The 23,211-nt window shown below is 35.5% G+C and overlaps 1 protein-coding gene across 1 annotated transcript in view; it reads left to right on the top strand.

Moving 5' to 3' along the window:
• Positions 1-23,211, top strand: part of FIG4 (FIG4 phosphoinositide 5-phosphatase) — a 51,523-nt gene that overhangs the window by 5,386 nt on the left and 22,926 nt on the right. The window contains exons 2-14 of the mRNA XM_039725878.1: positions 5,401-5,499; positions 5,716-5,839; positions 8,818-8,974; positions 10,227-10,277; positions 12,795-12,943; positions 14,853-14,981; positions 16,475-16,575; positions 17,054-17,216; positions 17,769-17,866; positions 18,784-18,917; positions 19,382-19,498; positions 19,885-19,930; positions 20,810-20,958. Coding sequence (XP_039581812.1) covers positions 5,401-5,499; positions 5,716-5,839; positions 8,818-8,974; positions 10,227-10,277; positions 12,795-12,943; positions 14,853-14,981; positions 16,475-16,575; positions 17,054-17,216; positions 17,769-17,866; positions 18,784-18,917; positions 19,382-19,498; positions 19,885-19,930; positions 20,810-20,958 — 1,517 coding nt within the window. The remainder of the gene's footprint in view (positions 1-5,400; positions 5,500-5,715; positions 5,840-8,817; positions 8,975-10,226; positions 10,278-12,794; positions 12,944-14,852; positions 14,982-16,474; positions 16,576-17,053; positions 17,217-17,768; positions 17,867-18,783; positions 18,918-19,381; positions 19,499-19,884; positions 19,931-20,809; positions 20,959-23,211) is intronic.

The following is a 23,211-nucleotide window of genomic DNA, read 5'->3' as shown; positions in this document are numbered from 1 at the left end:
TATTTAATCCATTCTGAAGTCCTGCATATAGGAAAGTAATTGAAAATTCAGGCAAATGACATAAAACACAGTCTAAGGAAGATGCTGTCAGATTAACCTGGTTGTATTGCACATTTTAATCTAAAAATTAGATGGCCTTATGTATTTAAATCAAATCCTCTATTGAGATGCAGTGCCACAAGGAAAATCTCTGTTAGAGAAGGAAGAAGCTTAGTAGAGAAATTAGTAGATAAATTAGTGTGGAGTGAATGAAGAATCATCTGATAGGGATGATTTTTTTTCAAGTAATGTTTTTAGGACTGATGTACTTAAGCATTTTCATTAACGTTATTAGCTCAAAACGGGGACCAGCTCTGATTAGTCTTTTAAGGTATTGTAAATAATTAGGATAGTCAGAGCACAATAAAGCAAGAAATTGTGATGATCCTCAGGAGTAGATAAAAGAAATAATTTGAAGTATAATGGTGTACTATAAAAGTTCATGCATCTTACAATAGATTACACACCAATGAAAGTTTACTGAGAGTTACTCAATTCAGAAGCAGCAGAGGAGAAGGAGAATCTGGGTGTTTGATCTGAAGGAGTGGAAAGGTTGAGCTGCTGATGAATTACAGCTCTGAAAAAGAGACATGGTTATTTGTGGTATGGTCATTAATGAAAAATACCAATGTATCTCTAGAATAAAATCTTGTATGGTATATTGTGTAGATTTACAGTCCATATTCATCTAGGAAACAAGAATTCACATAGGAATAGTTCCATTGAAGGTCTGGTGAGGTAACATACACGCTGGCAATGTCTTGAGAGGAATAAAGGGACAGCAAGACTTTAGTCTATTAAAGTGACTGCTGAATAGGCATCCAGTTACTTATTTTTATGAGAGCATTGCAGCTAAAGAGCAAATAAGTATTTGGCTAAAGAAAAATGTATAGATAGATAATTAATAGATTTCATTTAGAATTAGAAGGGAGAATCTGGAGGAATCCTTCAATGGACTATCAAGAGAAAAGTCCTGATTGGGACCAAAAACCTTTGGTTGCCTTGGGACAAAAGGAAATTGTGTGGCTTGTAAGATGCAGAATGGGTGCTCATTCCTACATGATCAGGGAGTGGTGCTTGGCAACATATGTTCTTAAAATTTCTCCTTTTGAAGGAACTTGTTTTGAAGAGTTTCAACAGATTACAGGAAGCAGACAGCTTCGCTTTTCCAGGTACCTCTCTTTGTGCCTTTTCATGTCTTCCTTTCTTCTTATCATTCTGCCAGTTTCTACGAGGGAAGAAAGACAGACACTTCCAGACTTACTCTAGGTCCTGTACAAAGAAAGAGCAGAGTAGAGTTTTTACAATGAGGTGTAATTATACCATGATTCTGTTTTAACTGTCAGTAAATAACATATGTTCTCCCCAGGTCAAGTCTGTTTTGCCTGTAATGTGAAGTGTTAAGCAGTCTTTCTGTCCTGACCCCATCACCTTTTCCATCTTATTTTTTGTGCCTGTCCTGTTGAGGAGAAAGCAGCTGGGTAGGGATCTGGAAGATGGCCATGGTGAACCCACTTCTGGGCTTTGTGTTTCTAGACACATCCATGGTCTCAACAGGTATTGTTTGCAAGCTTTTTGTCTAAGATCATTAGTGTTTTCTTAATGCCATTTGAAGATTTGAAAATTGGCTGTATTAGTGCACTGGCTATTTTTCAACTTATAGTGTATTTTTACACTTTTTTTCCCTGCTGATTAAGCTATTTGTAGCTTTTTAACTGAGGATTGAAAAAGTTTTTTGCTGTGCTAGCATTTCTTAATCATAATTAGTCAATTCAAAGAAGTAAATCATAGTTAGAGGCTCGGAGTTCTAAGAAGCAATCTTAAAGAAAAAAAGGAAGAAAAAAGTAAGCAGAATGTTTGATTTCAGAACTATTATTCTGCCATTAAAAACCAACAAATTTCAATAAGTATTTTTAATTTTTTTCAACGTCTTTTAGAAGAAGCTGTTTTGCTTGCTTTAGCTAAATCAAAAGATTGATAGAAGATGGTGTAAAGCCTTTCAATTAGATTGCTTTGGTTAAAACTCAGTCCCAGGTGGAAATGACTAATGCTGTTCCTATCTTGTGGTTGCTTAGTGATAATTGTGCAATAAATTAAGCTTCAGTCCAGCTCCTGTAGCTGCCTGGTGTGTTGCCATAGTTGGCAAAGTGTGCTTGTTAACGAATTTCAGCAAAGGCCAGGGGCACAGTAAACCTGGAAGCAGCATGGGTCACCTCAGGTGTGGTTGGAGGGCTCTGGCCAGAGCAGGGTGAGGGAGCCGGCAGTTTCTGCTGCAGTTCTGTTCTCTGGAAAAAGTACTTTGTTGGTCAAAGTTGCCTGTTTATCTAAATGCACTGGCTGTGCTGTGGAGTGGAATTGTTTGAGACACTTGGGAAATGCTTGAAGTTATTCTGTTCAACATAGTAATAAACAGAATGAAGTAATAAGCATAAACACTCCAGAAAGTTTTCCGTAGCTTTTGCTCTTTTTTTATTGCAATAATTTCTGTTAAGCAAAAGAGTTGTAAACACTTCAGCACATTTTAGCTTTGATTAATTTTACAATTATATTACAACCATAGAAATTTATTTGCTGTTATATGCTCAGTATTGTGCTGATTTGGTGTTTTTCTTTATGATTTCTTAGTATTCATGTGATGAGAAATATAATTGTGGCACATGTCACTGATATGGTTTTATTTCTGCTATGTGTCATCCAGGAAGACAGACTTACTTATTCATTAGATGCATAAATTAGGTAGCAGAAACAGCTAATGTTGAAGTGTCTTTTTTGTGTATTTTTTTGCATCATTAGTTTTCATACAATCTTTGTTTTTCTTTCAGATCATGAAGGTTGAATACGAGTGGGCTTATCAGGCTGTTTTTCAAGTAATTCTGTGGTTGTTAGCCAGTCCTGAAAACTTCCCAAGCAGAGGTTTCGTTTTGGGATCCTAGTTTTGAACACTAACCCAAATTCAGATGTTTTTGCAGAAGTTTCCTTTATTACTTCCACAAGAATATCCTCTGACATGCAGTGGGTAACATGCCCATTTGCTAAATAGAGATTTCTCATTGACTGCCTTACTTTAAGTCCATTGATGCTGAGTTTTGATGCTGCTCTCAAGTGACTTTCCTTAATGCATTACCCAGTCTGGCTCTCCAGCTTAAGCCCCATAAATTAGTCTTTAAATGACTTCAGAGAGCCTGTTAAGTACCATTCATTATGGGGGTTGCTTCCACTGTCTACAGGTACAATTATTCCTCATCTAATCTGATGCTGCTGCTGCTGTTCTAAGCAGCAGCACCTAATGCTGGCCCTGTAGCTGTGCACAGCCCTCTATTGCAGCTGCCAAGGTGATGTGAGTGATGCATTCCTCATAGCACTTCTTTACGTTTTATTGTTTAATTAAAATGATAATGGAGAAGTATCCAGCTGAACTTCCTTAGAAACAGCATTTACAACTCTATATCCATCTCCCTCTCTCTCCCCCTCCCCATGTGTGTTCCAATTTTAAATGTGCTCTATGGTCCAAACTGCCATTAGGACAAGCACCTTTGAGTTTTACTCTTCTATTTTTATTTAGTATTATTTGTTGGTAGCCATAGGTGTCACTTTGGGAAGAAATTGCACTCATTTAGTGAGCTGGACATAGTGGGACATCATGTGCTGTACTGCAGTATTATGGAATATTTAAAATTGTTTACCTTTAATTTACTAAGTTTTCTGCAAATAAAGAAGCTGCACTCCTGAAACACGTACTAACTTATCATCTGAGTATAACAAATGAATATATTTCCCTCTGCCTATTCACCTTTGCTGCATAAGAAAACAATGGTATAATGGCATGGTCAAAGCAAGTGTCTGTCTTGGTGGTGTGGTGTTTCTTGCTGAGGGTGGGTGATAGCAGCAGAGGAGCTGTACCGTTTGGTGCCATGTGCTGTCCCTGTAATTTCCCTCCTGGGAAGCAAAAGCTTGGCACTGAGGGATCACCTGCAGAGGCTGCTCTGAGGAGGCCAGGCTGGGGAGCCTGGGCTGTGCACTGCAGGACATCACTGCTGGAAAAAATGCTGTAGGAAACGCTTTCCTGTGCCAAAGTGCTGCCTCAAAGGCTTCAGTGAGGGAGTGTTGTGATGGCATGTGAATTTGAAGAGCCTTCTTACTGTCATTTGGGAGTGAACAGCAAAATTTATCACTCAGTTACCACAGTAATGTCAGTGTACAAGGTGGAGCCAGAAGTTGGTGCTGTTTCCTTTTGTGGCTTTTAAAGTTAAAGGTTTTTTCCTGTTTAGAGCTTACTGAATATTTATATGCTTTTGTGAATTCAAGGAAACTGAAGAGTTCTGTTCTTTTTTCACCTTAAATATTTTGAGAGTAAAGATGTTTCTTAATATCTAATTGGTGTAAATTATGAAATTGTGGGGTTTGTATGAATATGATTATTGATTTATTTTCCCACATCTTAAATCCATGTGACTCTTAGAGTTAAGGGCTGACTGCATAGATCCATGTGAATTTGCCATGCTTTCCTACTAGGTTGAGCATTATTAATGAGTTCCACCTTGCTGTGATAGCACCACACTGATTAAATGAATTAGAAAAAATGAGAGCTACTTTTAGCAAGTCAGTCCTGCAACCTGTACTTATTGTTAATTCCTCTAAATGTAGAAACTAATTTATAGTTTGATCTCCTTACATGAAAAAATGAACACAATATATGTTTATCTGTGGTCATTCTTTCATAGTTTAAATGTGAATTAAAGCTAGTGTTTTTTTTATCAGTAGTATTGTTAACGAGAACATTTTAGTTTTGTGCAAGAACATTGTTGAGAAGAATAGCATAACAAAGATAAATAAAAATGGAAGAAAACTTGCAGTACTGAAGTACTTAAAATTTTGCAGTGTTTAGTGTGGATCAGGAAATACTAATTGACGTAAATAGCAAAGGAGTACAATATAGCAACAGAAGTTTTAGATCATGTAAAGTGAAAAACTCATGTATAAGCTTCTGATAAATTTTACAGAGCAAGTGAAAACACAGTAATGGCTGGGACAGGGTGTGCTTGGACAGTACCTGGTATAAGTTACAGTTTAGCTTCTCTAAACAGGCTTTAGCCTTTGATTTTAATTTTTTTTCCCTGCTTGTAAAAAGGAGAGAGGTCTTGTAAGTTGTAGAGGTTGGCTGTATACAAATATACCTCCTAAGATACGTGTCTAAAACAGTTCATTAACAGTCCATGTGGAACATTGCATACTTGATGTTAGTAGTAGTGGATCTAGTCTAGGCAAAATGTAATTGGCATTGCTGATGTCTTAAGTTACACTGTTTTGGTTGCTATACTTGTTTAATATTCTGACTGGTTTTGTTGGTTTTTTTTTGTGTAGCGGTATTTTCTGGTTGGAAGTAATCCTGCAGAAACCAAATACCGTGTTTTGAAAATAGATCGCACTGAACCAAAGGATTTGGTTATAATTGATGATAAGGTAGGTGCCTCTGTATTGAGTTGCTGGGCTTTTTTCCCAGTTGTTTCAAATAATGCTGGTTACTTGTTGGCAGCACTGAAATGGGAAAGAAAGAATGTAGAGCAGGCCTTTGGTTTATTGTATATTTCACAAATTAAGCAAATTCTTTTATGCTCTGACATGAAATAACATTTAGCTACCAAAACAGTAACTTCTGTGACTTTTTTTCTTTTAAAGCATGTTTATACACAACAAGAGGTGAGGGAACTTCTTGGTCGTTTAGACCTGGGGAACAGAACAAAGATGGGGCAGAAGGGCTCTTCTGGGTTATCTCGAGCTGTCTCTGCTTTTGGTATAGTAGGTAAGTGTTCTGATTGATTTTATCAAATCTTTTGGTTTCCTGGGAGGTAAGGTGTATTGTGTCATGTTGTATATCTTTCTGTCTCCCCTGATTTTATTTATTTATGAAACTAAAAAGGATTTAGAAATTTGTCATGCTCAAAGATAAGTAAGGTTCTGTGTATTTTTTTTTAAACAGATGGTCAGTACAGGAGTGAAAGCTGTGCTGTAATCAGTCTTTGTCACTAAGGGGACACATGTAGGAAATTGCCAAACTATAGAAACTTTGTTGAAGATTCTACCAAACTCAGCTGATCTTAGAATACAAATCATGTGGAACCTAGCTCCTGAATTCCAGAGCTCACAGAATGCTTTTTAAAAAGAAAATTAAAGTCAACATTCTTTATTAGGCTACATTTCTTTATCACACACTATTCAGAAAGATAACTTTCAGTTAAGTTAACTTTTTGCAGTGACATATTTAAAGATTTATTTTTCATATTTGAGCAAGTGTAACTGACTGGTATGTCAGCTGAATTTTAAAATGCTGCTCAGCTGTCCATAATCCTCAAGCATTGCTTCAAGGATTTAACAACTTCTAACTTCATCTGAAAGTCACTATTTTCCTGCCTATTGTCTGATACTGAGGACAGTATATTGATGGCTGATGTCTCTAAAGTATATATTAATATGTGCTGTGACAGCTCTCAAGAATACTTTGTGGTTTATTAGAGTCAATATACACCTGGACATCTAAAGCCAAAGCTGCAGAGAAAGTGGAGAATGCAATTACTTTAAAGGATGGATGCTTCTAAATTTTGCATATAAGTCAAAACATATTCTATTCTATTTCTATTCTAAAAATTCTATTAATCCAAAGTGGCAAATTAAGCAAACTTTATTCTTCATTCTCTTTGCCTTTGAAGCATTTTGGAACTCATCAGTGCATCCAGCTTTTCAGAAATTCCTCAGATGATGTTTATGTTTCTTACTGATTTAAGAGTATTCATAATATGGGTAAACCTAAAGGAGCTTCTAACAGCCTTGCAGCACTGGGTTGTTTTTTTTTGCACAAGCCATCAGTGCTCACTGTCTAAATATGTGATAAATATTTGAAAAGTGGTTGCAGTCAGTTGAAATTCTGCATCCCAGTTGTATGCCTGTTTATAGATGCTGTTCATAACAGGAGAGTTTCTATTCTTTAGCTGCACAAATGTATTGGTTAACAGATATGGTATATGTATTTCTAGATGACTCTTTGGAAGTAACTGACTCTCTGTCAGATAATATACTTCCAAATTACATGATTCAGACCATAACTGTATAAACATGTAATTTGAAGGAATGCAACTAGTTGTTTATTTCTGCCTCTTGGCTCAGGTCAGGGCTGAGAACGGGGCTATTTTTTTATGAAATTGTAAAGAACAACTTTGTTCTGTCCTCTAGTTATTTCATTAACCAGATGCAGTACATTGAGTGCACTCAGCATGGGGATGGTGATAGGCTGAGTTCTGGTTTATTGTGTAGTGTTTAAAAGTGGAAATCGCTTTTAAAGGGAGGGAACCAGGCCAGGGAGAAAGGCTCAGTTCCTTATCAGGCTTTGGTAAAATGTTTGCTGAAATTCAAAGGACAGAGACGGTTCACATAAGTGATTTTAGTATCTGGAGGATACAGGAAGAACTGTGACTACTATTTAACATCTGAAATTCAATAGTCTGCTTCAAATGGAAGGTTTGTTTCTTATTGTCAGCAGGGCCTCCTGTCTTTGTGCAGGTGAAAGCACTTTTCCAAGGGGGGCTAATAAGGTGGAAGAAAAGATTGCAGTTCATTCGATCACGTTGCAGCCTCCAACAGTGACAGGGAGGAAAATGTATGCTCTCCTCATCCTTCTTTACTTTGTACTGCAAAGCTACAAGAACTGAGTATAAATACAAGTAGAACTATGAATTGTGAGGGTCCATTTGTATCATGTCATCATCATTGTCACCTCCCTCCCCAATTTAATTTATTTATGGTTTATTTATTTGTTATAGTAGTGAGTTTCAAAATCTCAGCAACCTATCAGAGCAGCTATCTCCAGTAGCTAATTAATATAATTTATTCCTTATTAAAGCATATTATTGCTGTATTATACTGTATTTGAGTTCAAGGGTTGTTATGTATTTTTATTTTTCATTTGAACTTCTATGTTTGTGTTGTATTAAAGGTTTGTTACACTTTTCCCCAATCATATATAATAGAAGTATCCAAAGGAGGCACTCCTTGAAGAAGCATGGCTATGGCCTGCAGGGAATGAGAGTGGAGGCTTCAGAAGCCAGCTTTTTTATAGGCAATAAAACCACACACTGCCTGTTTTACCTTCTTAGCCTTCTGTGTTTCAGCAGGGTCAAGTGTTGATATCTGAGAGTGGAAACAGGAAAAAAAGGAGTACCCCTGATACTCTGAATGGCTGATTTGGGGGGAGATGCTGCTCTAGTCAAGGAATTCAGTTCCAGAAATTCAGTTAAGGAGAGAGAGCACAAAGGTGTTGTTTTACCCACAAATCCTTTTGTTGTTCTATGTCCCTTCCCAGCAGAGAGTACACGAACCTGGCAAGAAAATTGGAGTCTGGGATTCTTCCTTACCCTGGAAAATTAACCTTTAGCATCTGAAGTAAATAGAGCATGCCTCACTCTGAGGCATGTGAGAGTCCTTGCAAAAGCAAATACAAGTATGTTAAGTAGACAGAAACATAGTCCAAATTTTCAGTGGCCTGACTCTGCTACCTAGTATTAAAAATACCCACAGTGGGAGGGCAAATAAGTAAAAACTATGTATTTAATTGATTAATAGGAGTGAATTTTAAGACTCTGTGTGTATATATACATATATGCATGTAACATTCAAAACAAATAAAAATTCTTTGAAGGTGTGAGACAATTCTGATACTGTTTTGCTAAATATGTTTTATCAAATAAACACAAATATGCAACTAAAAACATTGTAATGCTGTTTTAACAGGTTTTGTCAGGTTTTTAGAAGGCTATTACATTGTGTTAATAACAAAAAGAAGAAAAATGGCAGATATTGGAGGTCATGCAATATATAAAATAGAAGATACAAATATGATCTACATTCCAAATGACTCTGTAAGAGTCAGTCATCCTGATGAGGCCAGGTAAATAATGCTGGTGTAAATAGTGTGTACTTTTTGAATATTTTCTAAACAATGTTGAACTGCAACTGGGAACTTCAGTCATGGGTTTTTTGTATTAGTATGTCATTCAAGCCATTTTATCTTGTTGGTTGGAAAATAGACTACAAGTTCTGTGGCCTCTAACCTGGAGAATAAATACAACTGTCATAGCTTCTAGAGTTTATTTCCCACATCTCAATGTCACAGCTAAGTTTAGCAAATCTGCACCAAGAAGTGTCTAATATAAGCATTGTTCCTGCAAGGGCAAAGTAATGCTAATATTGGTTGTACAATTTAGGGCACTGTTCTTTATTTAGTAGCTTTTGCATGATGTTAATCTCACCTGAAGAGCTCTTTTGTGCCCTTCAAGAGGTGCTGAATAGATTATTAAATTATTCTGTGCTGTCAGAATCTTGTGAATGTTGCAGTTGGAAAGGGTGGTGAAAAGATTCACTGGTAAGTTTAACAGCTTCTTTCTTTTCAGAGACTTTTTTAGTAAGAGAAAAGTTTGAGCCTTTATGTTTTTATCAGGGTAGGGTGACTTTGCTTCTATGAAATAGAAGGCAGCTGGTATCAGTAAATTGTAAACAGTCTGTACTAAGTGTGAATAGTCAGAAAGTGATGATTTATGATAAATTGATGTCAGGTAATTAACCAAACCAGTAGTAAATATTAAAAAAGCTTCCACTTTGAGGTGGGATTGATCATAGACCTCAGTCTCTCCTCTTAAGGTGCAGCAGACCATGTTATCTAACGTACATATTTATGGTGTCTGCCACTGTATTATCCATAGACAATGTAATGGTTTCTTCTGGGAATTTCCAAGACTATGACAGATTTTACTAGATATTTCTTTTTTTGTTCATTTATTTGGGAGTAATGGAAAAATTTTATTTCTTTTGTAGTATTTTTGAGAGTCTTCTTTTTTAAGTCCTGAAAATGTTGATGTGCATAAGTGGAAAATAGAGCCACAACTTTACAACTGTATAAAGAAACAGAGTATGTGTATGAGTAGACATTAGTTTCAGGTTTTTTTTAAAAAAGGGTATTTGATTTATTTAATCCATATGCTGACATCCTAGTTTAATTACCTGTCAAAACAATTACAGTAAGATAGGAAGGGAACATGGGGCAAGAATCAATACTTGTGTGTAATTTCTTTCCTCTGAATGACCTCTTATAGTCTGTCTCATTAAAATAATAATTTTTCCTACAACTTGAATTATTTTGCCAGGTATCTGAGAATCTTTCAAAATGTGGACCTCTCTAGCAACTTCTATTTTAGGTAGGTATTAGTTACTATTCCTTTTTTAAATATGTACACTTACACTTGCTAGAGGATTATAGATTTTGTTTTTGATACCCAAGACTTTTAGGTTGATATTCTGTAGAAATAAGACGCATGATGGTGCTGCTTGTCCATTTTCATTTGTGTACTTTGAACCTGCTTTCTCCTTTAATCAATTGGCCAGGAATTTAGTCTCTATTAGGTTAAAAATATAGAACTATTAATGGCATGGAAAAAAGTAGACACTGTAACTACTGTTTCTACAGAATGTTCAACCTTGCCAGATTATGCAGAAGTTCTCTCTTTGGAAAAGTATTATGTTTCAGGAGGATTGCTTGTCTTGTTATTTATACTTTATTGATCTCATTTTCCATAAATAAAGCTTTGCCTTGACTAAGGAGCAAAGGTAGAGAAATAGGTCCTCATTTAAGATACACCCTGTGTGGGGTATGTCTTTCATAGGGATTTCTAGGCACTGCAGTTCTCTTGTTTATTGTTTCATGAATGCCATACCTGAGACAAGTTTCTGTGTCCCAGATACTATTAACTGGTATTTTTGGGACAAAAATGGGAGAAGTGTGGTGATAAACCTGGCAGTAGTAGTTAGAAGATTTGAAGACTTTAAAAAAAAAAAAGTCTTTCTTGCAATTACCAAAAGGCTGGAAAATGAAGGCTTTTTCAGCTGGATCTGTGAAGATAAAACTTATCCAAGTTTTATGTGTGTTTCATGCTTTGGCATGTGAAAGATTTTTTGGAGTGTAAAATCTGAGTTTTTCTTCCATGCATTGTCTCCCAGCTCTAATTCTATACAATTTCTCCCCGCTACCTCCTTTGCTTGGAGATGACAAATTTGTACTGTTTCTGTGGTTTTACATAGATGGGAAAGGAGAATATTCTTATGTGACTCTAATAAACACATTTATCATAAATGAATCATAGAATGGTTTGGGCTGGAAGGGACCTTACAGATCATCCAGTTTCAGTCCTACTGCACTCACAGTACAGAATTTCCTCCGAAATCTCTCCAGTTCTAGTTTAAAACCATTCCTCCTTGTCTAATTACCATCTGCTCATGTAAAAAGTTACTCTCCCTCCTTTTTTAAAAGCCCTCTTAAAGTACTGGAAGGCCATAGCGAGGTCTTCCCAAAGACTTATTTTCTCCAAGCTAAAACTGTAGAATTAAGATAAACTACATACATAACATTTCTTTTACAGAAAAAAATGAGTAAGTGAATGACTTATACAAAAGTATGTTTTTGGCACAAATCCTGTGTGGCATAAATGAACTTTCCTACTGACAGATAATTTACTGGTTTCATTTTATTTTTCATTAAAATAATTTTTTTATAAAGTGTTTTTGTGCTCTGTGTTTAAACTGCATATTTAGCCTAACTTTCACTTTCAAAAGGAGAAACATAGGATGATACTAGTATTCTTTCTTATTGTTCAAAATCCTTTTAATCTATCAACTTTATTTAAATTGTTCTTGGCTGAAAACATAACACATTTTTCTGCATGATTTTTATATAAATCCTGAAGAAAATTAGAAATCAATTATAAGAAAACATATGGTCTAAGAGTAGAGTGGGGGAAACAGCCTGAACATGTCTCTAACTGGGATACTGTTTAAAGGTTCTGTTATATGCAAACAGAGCATGTTACAGAAATTTTTTTCCCCTAACAGATGGGTCAGGACATTATTATGGAAATATGTGGATGCATGGGTTATACTTTGTTATCATTAGTGATAAATCTAAAGGTCTAATGTTTAAATAATTCTTTAGATTTTTAATGAATATCTAGAACTTACATGAAGACCAGTAAGCACTGATGCTGTCTTAGACTAAAATGGAAATATAGGAGTATTTGTGATTTTAAGTGTAGTGTACCTTTGGTTTCTCCTTTGGAAGAAGCCTAGTAGCTTAAAAAATTAGCCATTAGTATAGAGTGTTAGTAAAAGAGACACGAGGTGGAAAATTTGTAACAATTATGGAACTAATTAAAAAACCCCTTTTCTTTATTCAGCAGCCAGTGCCTTAATATACATCTGTGCTGCCATCATAAATTTGGGGACAAATACCATTTTTGTGGACCAGTTTTTTGGCTGTTTTGAGTTCAAGTAGCAGTTAGAAAGTAGCATCACTTAAATATCAGAAAAATGAGGTTGTCAATGTATATAGATATTTCTGATGGAATAGCTTTTTAAAAACCTCTGGAATGGTTCTTGGGACATGGTGAATTAAGCTTCTTGATAGGCTTTGTTCAAAAGATATGTTTAGTTTTCAGTTAAAAGAAGACTGTAAACACTTTTTCAGTCCTTGTAAACAGTTTTTAAAGCTTCTTTTGGAAATCGTTTGTATAATTTGCCTTTATAGAATCAGAATCTTTGTTTGTTGTTCAGAAGTCTTTTCTTTAAAATAGTACTGTGTTAAATATAAGTACGGATGAAAAGTAAGGGCTTTCAGAAAATTCCTCTGCATCTACAATTATTAATAAATGTTAACTGTTTATCAGTTACAGCTATGATCTGTCTCACTCCCTTCAGTATAATCTTACTGTCCTGAGAATGCCACTTGAGACACTAAAAACTGAAACAACCCAGACCCGACAAGAGAGTTTTGATATATTTGAAGATGAAGGACTTTCAACACAGGGGGGAAGTGGTAAGAAAACACATCTAATTAAACTGATGTTTTTGGTCATGAGTACATTTAAAATATGTTCCACTTAGGTTTACTTTTGAGAAACATTCATGTCTTCTGTTGTTGGTCAGTAATGTCCTAACAGTTGTGAGTTAATAAAAGATTTTGTGAAGTGCCAAATACATTTCAATGTGAACAATGTGATTTCTAGAGGTGTGTAGTCATTGTTTTAAGTTGCATTGCAACTGGGGAAGATGACTGAGCATGCTGACATTTTTCAGCAATTGATTACTCAACTGACTTTTGAGTCTCCCAACAGGAATGAGTTACAAGGAGAGTGGGATTCAGTAACTGATTAAGTACCAATAATTTTTTTTTGTTTTATATTGGAGAATACTGACAACAGAGGAACTTTATGAAATTAGCATCATCTTACTGTAGTAATCCCTATCAAGAAACATAAGAAAAATTACTCATTTCATTTGGAAACTTCAGCCTTCAGTTTGGGTCTAATGTATTCATAAGAGTATAAAGATGAGCAGCCAGAGAGAAAAACTATTTTCTCTTCCTTTTTCTTCGTGCACACACACACAGAGAAAGTTTCTTCTGAAATTCTTAATTTTATTCTGTTGAATGAAACCCCCATGCCCCCAAGAAAAAGATATTAGTGACATAGTCATATATATCATGATACCAGCAGCTGATTATCAAATACTACAATATCAGAAAGGACCATAAGGAATGAAGAGAGCAATAATTTGTCTTCTGCAAAGACTCTAATCTGGAGGATCCCTCAGGAATTCTTACAAAGGCACCATCTCTACTATGTCATTGTAAAAACAATCAAAGGTGAAGATGTCCTAACCTTGACCCCATCAGCTCTGTGTGCTACTCACCTGTATAATCATAGAATATGTGTAACAAATAGCCACCTGTCATTTAAGAATTAATTCTCACCAAAGTAAGAATGCTAGTAGTATCTTATGCTGCTAGTAGTAAGAAAGAGAAAAAATTGCTGGCTAAGTGCTTGTGACCAGCTTCTCCTGACTGTCTAAACTCCTTGATGAAAATATTTTTGTTACGTCAGTTTTCCCTGGGCTTACAGTAAGTTGGGTCTAGGTTGCAATAGTTTGTTTAACAGCTGCATTTTCATCTGCAGTCTGTAAAAAGAACTCCTTTTTTATCCAGTGGAACACTTGACTGCTGTAGTTGTCTGCTATAATTGGCATTCATAGTGCTACAATATAAATCTTCCTGTCAGAAACTTAATTTGAAAAAAGGGTGAAAAAATACAAGCAGTAGAATTCTTGTCCTATTTCTTCTAAGTTTCAGATTCATTCAATTCCCTCTACCACCTTTCAGTGACAGTTGTCATCTTGGACCTGATATTTGGAATAGAAGACTCTGATTCCAGATATATCAGAAACAGAATTTTAACTTGAGGGTCTACAATAGCTGTGTTTCTTTGTGTTAGTGCAAATAAGGAAAACTGTTGAATCATGTGAAAAAGGATTGATGCTCATGATCTTCCAGAACCTAGTAGGTAATTAGAGGTGATGCAGAATTGAGAAACTTATAAAGTTCTCCTGTATGGAGGAATTCACAACTTTATTTCTCTTGTTATCAAATCCCTTGATACTACTCTGTAAACATCTCTTTTCAATACTGAAGTATATCAGTAACTTCTGCATGAAGGCACTCAGTCACAACAGTGACTGCCAACTCCAGAAAAACTGCAAATCCTCATAAAGGCTGGACTTCAGCATATTCCTGGAATTATCTGTGTTCAGCAAACCTCAAGGATGCAAGTAAATGCTACACTGAGGTGCAGTGAAGGGAAAATCAGAACAAAGATCCAATGTCCTGGATTTTAAAGCAGGTGTGCTTGTTTCTTAATTGCTAATGCATTTTCACTGTAACAACTTCCTAGGTGTATTTGGGATTTGCAGTAAGCCTTACGAGAAGTACGTGTGGAATGCCAAGCTTCTGGAAGCAGTAAGAGATGCTGTTCATCGTGACTGGCTCCTGTATATTATTCATGGATTCTGTGGACAATCAAGTATCCTTCTACTGTTGTAATGAATTTTGGTTTATCAATTTTGAAAAAACCCTGTTTGAACATTGAATTATTTCTTTGTCATATAAGTACCACTTTATTTTATACTTATGATTTGGGTTTTATTTTCATGACTTTCCAAGTAAGAAATATAGTTATTGTAAGAGCACCCTAAGACAGGTAGATTGCATTTTCAGTGAGGTTCTGTTTATAAGTGTGGGGTTTAGTGGTAAAGAACTTGAGAGGATTTTTAGGCTCAGCTGTATTTTTTCGCAGATGTTTGAGGAAAGGGAGAAAAGCAAAGGAGAACTGAACTGCTGACTGATCTGATTAAACCATGACATTGCCATAGAAATGCTCTCCTACTAATCTTCTCTAAAACATTTTTTAGTCACTGAGATTTGCAGAAATTCTTGTGTTTACTGTCTTTATGTTGAAGACAATGATGGAACTTCAGCCCTGTTGTGTGAGGTGCACTAGGATGTGAAAATCTCTTTTCTTGACTATATACTATTTTAAATGGTTAAAAGAGTCTATGTACATTGTAGCAGGAGGAGCAAAGGTCCAAATGCATATCACAGTCCAAAGAAATGTCAGGTGATGTGTTAAGAATTTAGTGTATTACAAAGACACTGTTTTATTCACCAACACTATCATGTTAGCTTAAAATTTCTGGGGAAGCAAATACAATTATGAAGTTAACGTTAGTGGTGTCTGCAAAACTTAATTTTGCTTTTTTATGATTGTAAGACTCTTGATCATTGGCTTAGTCACCAGACAAAAAGCTAGATCTGTTTTTGTATGCCACTATTTCATTTGTGATCTTACTTAATCAAAGGTGGATCTCACCACCAACATTATGCCTGCAGCTGCAGGAGTGAGCAAATATCTTCTTAACTGTTTCTTGTGCCTCCCTAACGCTGAGGAAGCAATGGTAGTCACACTAGGCTCTGATTCTGTTTGGTTTTAGTAAAATGGAAAAAGATTGTAAAAAAGCCACCACTGCATCCATAGTGTGTTTGCCTCTGGCTTTCAGTTATTGTTACTTAAGTGGTTGCAAATTTGTATATTTTTCCAAACAAATAATTAGAGGATGACTAATATACTTCACCTGAAAATGAAGCTCTGAAGTTTTAATCCCAATATTCACAAAGGTAGCATTTGCAGTGCTAGTGTATCTTGTATCTATTTCATCTCCATTGTCATTTCATAAAATAGAAAGGCTGCTTCTCTTCTGTAGGTTCTGAAAAGTGGGTGATTTATTGCAATGTAGACTTGCTTTCCAAATTCTTAAAACAGATTGTTGGAAAGGGCAATGTTCTCTTCCAGCTGCAAAATAAGTCTGGAAATGATACCACTGTTAAGGTGATTTTAGTAAATCAGATATATAGGTTTCATACACTTTTCATACACTTTTTTAGACCTTTCTTTTGCATGCATAAAGTAAGTGAGCAAAAAATTGCACGTGACATGTAAACCTTAACTTCTCTTTCAAGAACTGTTAATATATGGCCGCCCTATATATGTCACTCTGATAGCCAGAAGATCAAGCAAATTTGCTGGAACACGTTTTCTGAAACGAGGATCAAACTCTGAGGTAAATTAAATATGATTTTAGGGGTTGTTTCCTCCTGCCCCTCCCCAGTATGAAAGCTTGAACTTGACTGACTGAAGAGCTGAAATGGTTTGGAGGGTTGTTAAGGGTTTGGCTATAAATTTTGCTATTAGATGATATCACAGATATCATTACAGTTTTTGTTGGCATAATAAACTTGTTCCTAAAATAATAGATTTAATAGTTCTAAATTGTTTTGATTTTTGTCACTTGGTTTTTCAGCACTTGTTTTGATTTTTTACTCTTGGAGATAATGTTTTTTCTCAAACTGAGGGAAAAAATTAAAAAATAGTAATATTCATTTGGGACAAATGGGAATTTAACCTTTGGTGTTGTTCTCAATACTGTGGTTCAGTGTCTCACAGTTTAATTGTGCTCTGTTTGTAATGATCAATTCTCTGTACTGCATGCAGCTTTGAATGTCATGTCTACATCATATGTGTATTTCTGTTTGGTTTAGGGAGATGTTGCTAATGAAGTGGAAACTGAACAAATACTTTATGATGCTTCAGTTATGTCATTTTCTGCGGGGAGTTATTCTTCCTATGTTCAGGTTCGAGGGTCTGTCCCTCTGTACTGGTCTCAAGATATTTCAACTATGATGCCTAAGCCACCCATAACACGTGTGTACAAATTATTCTTTGTGATAGATTATGGTTAGTGCTGTGTCCTAAAGGAACATCTGAGAGAATAAGTGAAAACTGAATTTTCAGAAATGAAACAAATTGTCTCTTCACTTGTGCTTTGTGAAACCATAATTCAAAGTTAAAAATTAAGAAAAAAAAATCTCGATCTTAGACTTTACATTTAGAAATCAAATAGGAAATGTTCCTGTTTGAAGATGTGAGCTTTCTTTGTGGTACTTTGTGAAGTTAGCTACATTGATCTTAGTATTGTGGATAAAATATTAAACCTGTTGAAAATGGTGGAAGATGTCTGGGCTGAGATTAATGGGGCCAGAATAATTGTTCTGTATAAGCATTTCATGAAGATTTAAGAAGTTGCCTACAATTTGGCAAAGGGAATATTTTTTTAACAGCTTTTGCATGAAAAGAGGGGAAAGTATTTAACTGTGTCATTACTACCAGAGAATTAATGCATCTTTTCTGAAGAGTACTATTAAGGGAAAATTCTACAGCTCTACAATTATCATCTTCAATTTATGTTTGTTTCAGTGGACCAAGCAGATCCTTATGCACACGTTGCTGCTCTTCACTTCGACCAAATGCTTCAGAGATTTGGCTCTCCCATTATTATATTGAATCTTGTGAAGGTACAATATTTTGAATATGTTCTATGTGTTTGATTTTTAATATTATGCTTCTTTCTGTAGAGTCGCTGTGTAATTTTGGTTATGTTCTAAACTAATATTAGCTTACAAGTGGAATATTTTCTTCATAAATCCTACAGGATATGGTACATAACTCTGCCTCCACTACAGCTCTTCAAAAACCAAATTTCCCATATTTAGAGATTTCTTACAGTAATCTTTCACTGTTCTATTCAGGTTTTTGCTATTTCCCATTAGATCTAAGTCCAAATAAATTTATCACTAAATTTAATTTAACACTAAAAACTACTGAAATAGTATGCTTCCATTCAAAGTGAAGGTGGAACTAGATGACCTTAAGGTCTGTTCTAACTCAAACCATTCTGTGGTTCTATGAAAACCAATGTTATATTCAGGCAATGACAACACACTTCTAATTTTCAAAAATTTTTGCAAGACTGGGAGATGGAAGCTGTTGTTTGCCATCTCCTGCCCGTAATGGAGAAGAATTTCCTTTTATCCTTCTATATTCCACAATTGAATATATGCCTGTGCTTTTGCTTCTCTTTTGTGGTTCTTCACTTCATCTACATTACAACTTTTATGATGTAAGGTTATTTTCTGTGTTTTCTTCTTTACGCTTACAGCATACCATTTTTCAGCCAATGGTTATGCACAGTTAAAACATGTGACTTTTACTACTAATACAAAATGGTTGTTAAAAACCTAGAGTATTCTGATTTTTCTACCTTTTCTGTTCTTATTTTAATTGTACTATTTATGAAGAACTGCCTGCTGTTGTTACAGCTTCCTCTTTTGATTTCCATTATATATGCATATATGTACGTGTGCATGTGTATGGGTTATATATATTTGTTAATGAAAATTTTGATGTTAAATTCCTTTTCTTTTTGTTAAAGGAACGTGAAAAAAGAAAGCACGAAAGGATTCTCAGTGAAGAACTTGTTGCTGCTGTGACATATCTCAACCAGTTCTTACCCCCAGAGCATGCAATTATATATATACCCTGGGATATGGCCAAATACACTAAAAGGTAGAAAAGGTCTTGTCTGTACTAGTACTTGTAGCTGCAATGCACATATGGAAGCAAATGTTACTGAACAAAGCATCAACTTGCAAACAAAACAAGGGAATGTGATTCAGGATTATCATGCATCCTTTTCTGCCTCATTCATATTTTTGAATCACAGAAGGTTTGGTAGGAAAAAATCTGTGTGATGGAAAAATCAAGGAGCTTTAGGGTTTTTTTATGTCTTTTGCTTCTAGTTTATGTAATATTTTTTATCAAAAAGAAGCAAAATTGCTCAGATACAGTCAGTTTCTCTCTTCTGTAAAATCTAAGAAAACCATAGACATAATTATTGTTGAATTAATAAAGCTGTAATATGGGCCTGTTTTTAAATAATTTTTGTTATGAAAAAACTTTTTATGTAGTGAGATTTTTTTTTTAGTATTAATGTATCTTGTCTGTCTCTTTTTTTTTTCCCCTCTCCTCAGCAAACTTTGCAATGTCCTTGACAGACTGAATGTGATTGCAGAAAGTGTAGTGAAGAAGACTGGATTTTTTGTAAATCGACCTGATTCCTACTGCAGCATCTTGCGTCCAGATGAAAAGTACCTATAATTTATTTGATGCATAATGAATAGCACCTATTCCTTTGAAAGCTGTTTGGAATTTCTATGTTTATTAAATTATTTGTTATTTTAAGACTTATTAATTTGGAAATTACTAAGTGACTTCTTTTGAAGCATATTAATAAGATAATTGTTGTCTAAATGCTACTGAGTTTGTTGTTAACCAGTGGATTTTATGGTTTTATAAATACAAAATTTAAAACTTTTTTTTTTAAATAGAAACTGTATTTGCTTAGGCTGCTGCAGATGAAATCTCTCAAGTAGCTGAAAATCCAGAAGTAACTATTTGTCACTGAGTAGATCAATACATGATACGATCTGATATTTTATGAAATAATTTGAAAGTAATTCTGTTTCTTTTTCAGGTGGAATGAACTGGGAGGTTGTGTTGTTTCCACTGGTCGCTTGCAGGTACTAAAATATACTTTTTTAGTTCATAGTTATAGTGATGTAGGTCAGCATTCCCAAAGAATGGTCAATCATTTCACTTAAATGCCTGATTGGTCACTCACAGACTGCTCTTAAATTAATATTTATAGTATATATTATTATGGCTGTCCTTCCTAACAATCTAATTGGGAATTAGGGCCTTAAGTTCTTGCATGGTACCCCAAAACCTTGTGGTGTTGGAATTGCATCTTTGCTGGACTTAGTCTGAGAAATGTTTGTATTTTAAACTGGTTTCCATTACTGTTCAGTCTGTAATGTTACCAGTGCAGTGAAAGTTAAACCAGCAGCAGTTTAGCAAACTGTGTCATAAAATGTTCTACAGAAGAACATATTTAAGCACATAAGTATAAGATAAGCACATACTTAACCCTGCTAACATATTCATACACATGAACATGGGTTACTGACATTTTCACCAGTGCTGAGTATTCTGTACATTGTTACAGTTTCCATAACTAAAAGAAAGTAAAACTAGAAACATGTCTTCCTTTAAGGTCAGATAAGTACTGGCTAAGCTGCAAACCATCCAGTATCAAATTTATACCTGAATGTTACAGTTACATTCTCTGAACACAGGGCATATTCTTAAGAAGCATTAGTTGCTTTGATTATGCTTGCCATTCATAATTTTGTATTTCTTGCAAGTTAGAGAACATGTGACCATTCCTGTGCTGGCTGATCACTGGAGGTGATTTGTTGAGGTTGGACAAACAGCAGAGCAGATAAAATTTGACATAATTTGAGATTTGATAAGAATTAGCTAGGAGTAAAAAAAGTAATAATCATAAGTGTATTAATTTGTTGATTAAGATAAATCTCTTACTTGGATTGCTTTACCAGACTGGAGTCCTCCGAACCAACTGTGTGGACTGTTTAGATCGCACTAACACAGCCCAGTTTATGGTGGGGAAATGTGCTTTGGCCTACCAGTTGTATTCATTGGGATTGATTGATAAACCAAATTTACAATTTGATACAGATGCTGTAAGGTAAGATAGATTAATAGAGTGTGTCATGGTTTGAATTTTTAACTTTGAGTCAAGAGATTATGGAGAATTATGTCCATGTAGAAGAAGTGTACAGTTATTTCTGCTGGAATGATTTCATGTTTATTCATCCAAGTTTAAAATGTCTTTGATACTTGAAATCTTGAGAAAATCCTGTCATGCTGAAAGTTCGATCTTCCAGGAAAGAATATTAATCAGTCTTATGGTGTAAGTGCTTGACTTCATCCTTTTTATATGCCTAAACTTAGAGATGTGTTTTCCTTTGAAATAAATTTAAGAAAACCTCTGCCCCAGTTTTTTACACTTGTTTCAATTGCTTAAGGCAAAATGCTGACTGAGAGTGAAAACTGAAATACATACTTTCATGGAGAATGCCAAACTGATAATTGTATAGAAGTACATCTTACCTTGCTATTTCCTGCTTTTTCTTTGGGAAGATTTCATGGTTTTTGATTTATTGAAGAAAAGTTTTTTGGCAAGATTGTTCTTTCAGATCAAATGTCGATGGTACTTATACAAGCATCCTCAAACTCTTTATGAAAACCCAGCATTTGTATTGAAATGCTTTGGGGGTCAGGGTGAGCTAAGCTGCTTAATTTGAATACATGGTTCAGAAATTAATGTAAGAGTTTTTAAGGTGCTTTGCTTTATTCCTTTGAGCTGTTGTTGTTACTGTGAAACTTGTGGCTTCATTGCTGATTTTAACTAGTGGTTTAATAGTTTTAGAGTATGGAGACCAAACTTGTATTCAGAAACCACAAGTAGTTGGGCTTCAGTCCCCTTCACTTGAGATATACCTTCAGCTCATTCTCTTTTTTCCCATTAGTTTCCAGCACTTGCCTGAAGCTGGTATGTGCTGCAGAAACCACCTCTCCTGCAGCATGTTGGTTCGCTGTGCAGGGGGGTGCCTCCTGGCCTCTGCCTGGTGGCCAGGGAGAGCACCCACTGGTGGCTTCCTGGGTGTGCTAGCAGTGCCTCTGATCCACCGTGTCCCAGCTGCTGGGAGCTGCTCTATACCTCTGGGAGTAAATAGTTCCTGCTGCCAATACCAGTTGCTGTGCAGCCTCCTGGGGCTGCTGGTCAAACAAAAACAAACCAACCCACCCAGCCCAAAGAAAGAAATGAGATTCTCATACATAGTCCTGTGTTCTCTGAACAATTTCTGTGGAGGCAAGTGGGTTTGGGGTTATTTCTTTGGGGTTTTTTTTTTTGTCTGTTCTTTTAGGGTTTTACTTCTGTTTTTTTAAAGTTACTTAGCAGATGTTTCCTCCTAATTGATCTTATTGTACTTAACCTTGGACTGAAGATTTGCTGGACAGCTATTTAGTTTTTACAGAAATTGATTTGCTTCTCAGATAAGTGTTCATCCAGCTCCTTTCCAGCAGAACTTCAGTCAGATGGTTGCTAGGTTACATATGCAATACTGTCCCTTTTGTTGGAAACTTTATTAGGGGAATGCTCTCGTTGTCTTGTTTTGGTGCTTTAAAAAAAAAAAAGTTTGTTTCTATCTTCCTTTTCACTCCTCAAGGACTTCTTTGCTCTGCAGGTATTACATGCAGATACCTGAGTTACTTTGTCTTGCTATACTGATGTGAAACACATTCCAACAGGTTTAATGATAGGCTTTACTTTTTCATTCCCTTTTTCATTTCATTTCACCTGGGGAGGTGTTGGGGCTTGTTTTGTTCTGGTTTGGGGTTTTTTTGCCTCTTAACTAAACTGCCAGTATTTTGTAGCAAAATGTCATCCTTGTCATAATCTTGCTCAAGCAAGGCCATAGTCTCCATTTCTGAGAAGCACCTTCCAGTCTCTTATCTTTTAGATTGAGCACCATCTCCTTGAGATAGCCTCTTTTTGTCTTGTTTTTGTCATTGATTGGAAGCTTGTTTAATTTTTGCTATTTGGACTAGTCCCAGTTTGGATAGTGTCAACTTCTTGATGCCAGAGGACTTTTTAGCCAGCTCTCCTTGTTCAAGTCAATTCTTAGCCAATTCATTTTGCTTTCTGCTTACATCAAGATTTTCCAGCTCCAGCAAATGTTACCTGACTGCCATACACTTTCCTTACAAGTCATGTTTATTCATTTTGTGTCTTTGTTTCATCATTATTGTAACTAGAGATTTTTGGAAAGTTGTGCTAATTTCATTCCTGGTGTACTTAGCAGAAAATGTAGCTTGAGATATTGATGTGTTCTGTCCTTTTCATGCATTAAAAATGCCTTGATTAGTGAAGATA

The sequence above is a fragment of the Passer montanus genome, unplaced genomic scaffold, assembly GCF_014805655.1.
Source record: "Passer montanus isolate IOZ18808 unplaced genomic scaffold, ASM1480565v1 scaffold11, whole genome shotgun sequence".
NCBI classification, from domain to species: Eukaryota; Metazoa; Chordata; class Aves; order Passeriformes; family Passeridae; genus Passer; species Passer montanus.
This window is presented reverse-complemented; position numbering and strand designations above follow the sequence as displayed.